The sequence below is a fragment of the Acanthisitta chloris genome, unplaced genomic scaffold (assembly GCF_000695815.1).
Source record: "Acanthisitta chloris isolate BGI_N310 unplaced genomic scaffold, ASM69581v1 scaffold8914, whole genome shotgun sequence".
In the NCBI taxonomy this organism is placed as follows: Eukaryota; Metazoa; Chordata; class Aves; order Passeriformes; family Acanthisittidae; genus Acanthisitta; species Acanthisitta chloris.
In genome coordinates, this window is record NW_008670908.1 from 18,195 (window position 1) to 21,244 (window position 3,050).

A 3,050-nucleotide genomic window follows, 5' to 3' on the forward strand; every position below is an offset into this window, starting at 1 on the left:
TGAATTCTGCCTCAGGTATAAGGGGAAAAATTGCTTTAATGCAAGGTCATGTTACCTCACAGCAGTGGTCCAGCTCTGTACAGGGACTGTACAGCCAGGGTTATTTAGCTCTCTCTGTCCTATCTGCTGTGGTAAATTTTAACTGCTTATCCCATCACCCTTGTATAGTCAGCAGGGTTTAGCCAGAGCATGTCCTTCAGAGCATCCTTCCCTGCCTATAAGGGGAAAAATTGCTTTAATGCAAGGTCATGTTACCTCACAGCAGTGGTCCAGCTCTGTACAGGGACTGTACAGCCAGGGTTATTTAGCTCTCTCTGTCCTATCTGCTGTGGTAAATTTTAACTGCTTATCCCATCACCCTTGTATAGTCAGCAGGGTTTAGCCAGAGCATGTCCTTCAGAGCATCCTTCCCTGCCCTGGCAGCCCCACCAACCAGCAGGAAGGGATGAGATAAATCCAAGGCATCCACTGCCCTGACCACTTACGATGCAGATGGACAGAAGGAAGCCAACTTGCTGTCCTCTGTGTTCATGAGGTGAAAGTAAAAACATCTAGCTTCCTGCCATGCTTGAGTGCATCCAAACTGGAGTCAGCAAGACCTATAAATATGGGGACTGGCCCTTGCACTTTGCTGTTTCATAGAATCATAGAATTTTAGGGGTTGGAATGGACCTTATAGATCATCTAGTCTCAATCCTCCCTTGTGCTGGGCAGGGACATTTCCCACTAGACCAGGTTGCTCAAGGCTTCATCCAACCTGGCTCTGAACACTGCCAGGGTTGGGGCATCCACTACCTCCCTGGGCAACCTCTTTCAATTTGTACCCATTGCCCTTGCCCTGTCACTGCAGCTCCTAACAAAGAGTTCCTCTCCAGCTTCCCTGTAGGCCCCCATGGGTGGGTGTATCTCCTCTTTAGAATGGGAACAGATTGAGATGTTGATCCTGGAACATGCAAAGGCTTGTATCTGCTGCCTGGGCTGCTGCTGTCAGAGGAGATGGGTACAGAGGGACAGGGATGTGACCAACAGATGTGTATTTCAAGGGATTTTCAGCATTTGCCTTTCCTCCATGCATCCTCTCTGCCTCCCCCTGAGTAAGAATGCTTTGTGGAGGCTCAAATTTAGGTGTCATACTATGTTCAATAAAGAATGAAGCATGTCTTCATTTTGGGGTTTAATCCCAAGGTGCAGTACCAGATTTTTCAGGCCAGATTCCTTTGCCATGAGTGAAACGTTTTGTGGAAGCAAAGCCTTCTGCTTTGGCCATGCTGTTGGAGGGCCTGGATGACCAACCTGCCGGGATCAGGGAATGATGTAACTGTGAAGGAGCCTCTTGTTGAGACACTGATTTGAAGCAGTAATAAAACTTGAAGCCAAAAAGCTCTTCCATCAGGCAGGAGTTCCATTTTGATGAACTTTTCCTGCTCACCTTACCAGAAACATAGGTTTCCTAAATCCAAGGCTAGAGCTGTGCCTTTCAGGCCTTCCTGCCTTTTTAGTGAATTTGGGAGCAGAAGTTCCATGTGCACATTCTCCTGCATGTCGGCACTGCTTTGTGAATGGATTTACTCTCAGCATCAGTATCTCACTGTTCCTCTGTCATTTGCACAGGGAGGAAGTCTCCATCCCAGGGGCAGGAGAGGACCTGCACAGGTGCCAGTGCAGCACAAGGACAGAGGGATAGATTTTTACTTCTCTCGCAAGAAAGATGTTTGCTGAAGACTGGAGGAACACTCAGTGGGAGGTTTCCCTGCTGAGGATGGTGGGATAATGGTTAATCTCTTTGAACAAGCCAATGATGCAGGCCTGGCCATGATAAAGTAACTTGGGATCTGCCTGTCTGGTGTTCCCAGGGACACCTGCTCGATGTGGTATTTGGAGTGTATGTGTATGTATGTGGGTATTTTGGGTATGTGTCTTAGCACTGATTGAAGTGATTGATCTGTTTTCACCTATGTGCTCAGGCTGGTGCTGTGAGCTCCTCCACAGCTCACCGGTTGCTCTCCAGGATCCCTTCAGTGCTGTGGGTCTGACTCCCACAGACAGCCTGTCACTCTCTACTCTGTCAAGTCCTCTGGTTGAAAAGAGCTCTCTAACTGCTATTAATTAACCCAAATGATGTGGCCTTTTCATTTGGAGGAGGTGTGACTGCTTCTCCAGCACCTTGTGCTTTGCACTGCTGCTTACAGATAAATTCCTACATCTCCCTGTTCAGTGGAGCCGATGGTTCATGTGGCAGATGTTCTGCCAGAACTGAACTTCCTTATGCTAATTTTTCATGTTTTAAAGCTTTAAAACCACCGATTGTTGTGCAATTAAAAGTTTTGCTACTGGAATATTTTATCTTCCTCATTTCCACAGAGATCCATAGACAGAGTGAGACTGCAGAGGATGTTCTTTTGCTTTGTCTTCTGCAGTACTTTGGAGAAACAATGGATTCCTCTTGAAAACTTCCTTGGAGTCCTTGCAGCACCCTGTTGCTTTTGGTACCAGCCTGGGAGCTGGAAACTCTTCATAGCTGAGAACTGTGTTTTGTACTTGGCATCGAAAAAAGTTCAAAACGACCAGGGATCCATTTTAAGCATTTTATTTTTATGCATAATGTTATATGTGCTGGAAGAGTTTGGGAATTTGGAGATGGCCATATTTGTGCTGTTGTGGAGTATTGTCACCTGAGGGGCAGCCCAGGTCTGAGCTGCGCGACAGCTCAGGATAGGACACAGATCTGGATTTATTACCACTCGGGATCCATTTGGCCTCTTGTAAAGAATAACTAATTCTATGAAATCTTAATGCTTATTTAGGTCAATGGGTTCAGGTCTGGATGAGAAATGAACTGACATGGAACACAAAAGAGGTGTTTTCTTTCACCTAAAGGAGACAAGTGATTCTGAACACACCATATTAATAATCCCCCTGGCTCGTTGTATTAGGGGGCTGGGCAGGACATAGCCATCAGGGAGTGATTTAGGGGGGAACGAGGTAAAACAGCTTTAGGGACAGCACTGTTCGCTGGGGCAGAAGTGTCTCCCTGACCCAGCGCAGGAATC

At 46.8% G+C, this 3,050-nt stretch overlaps 1 protein-coding gene across 1 annotated transcript in view; it reads left to right on the forward strand.

Annotated features, from left to right (window-relative positions):
• LOC103801460 (cryptochrome DASH-like) overlaps positions 1–1,719 on the forward strand; it is a 19,895-nt gene extending 18,176 nt beyond the window's left edge. Inside the window, exon 14 of the mRNA XM_009073875.1 lies at positions 1,612–1,719. Coding sequence (XP_009072123.1) covers positions 1,612–1,719 — 108 coding nt within the window. The remainder of the gene's footprint in view (positions 1–1,611) is intronic.
• Positions 1,720–3,050: the final 1,331 nt, after the last annotated feature.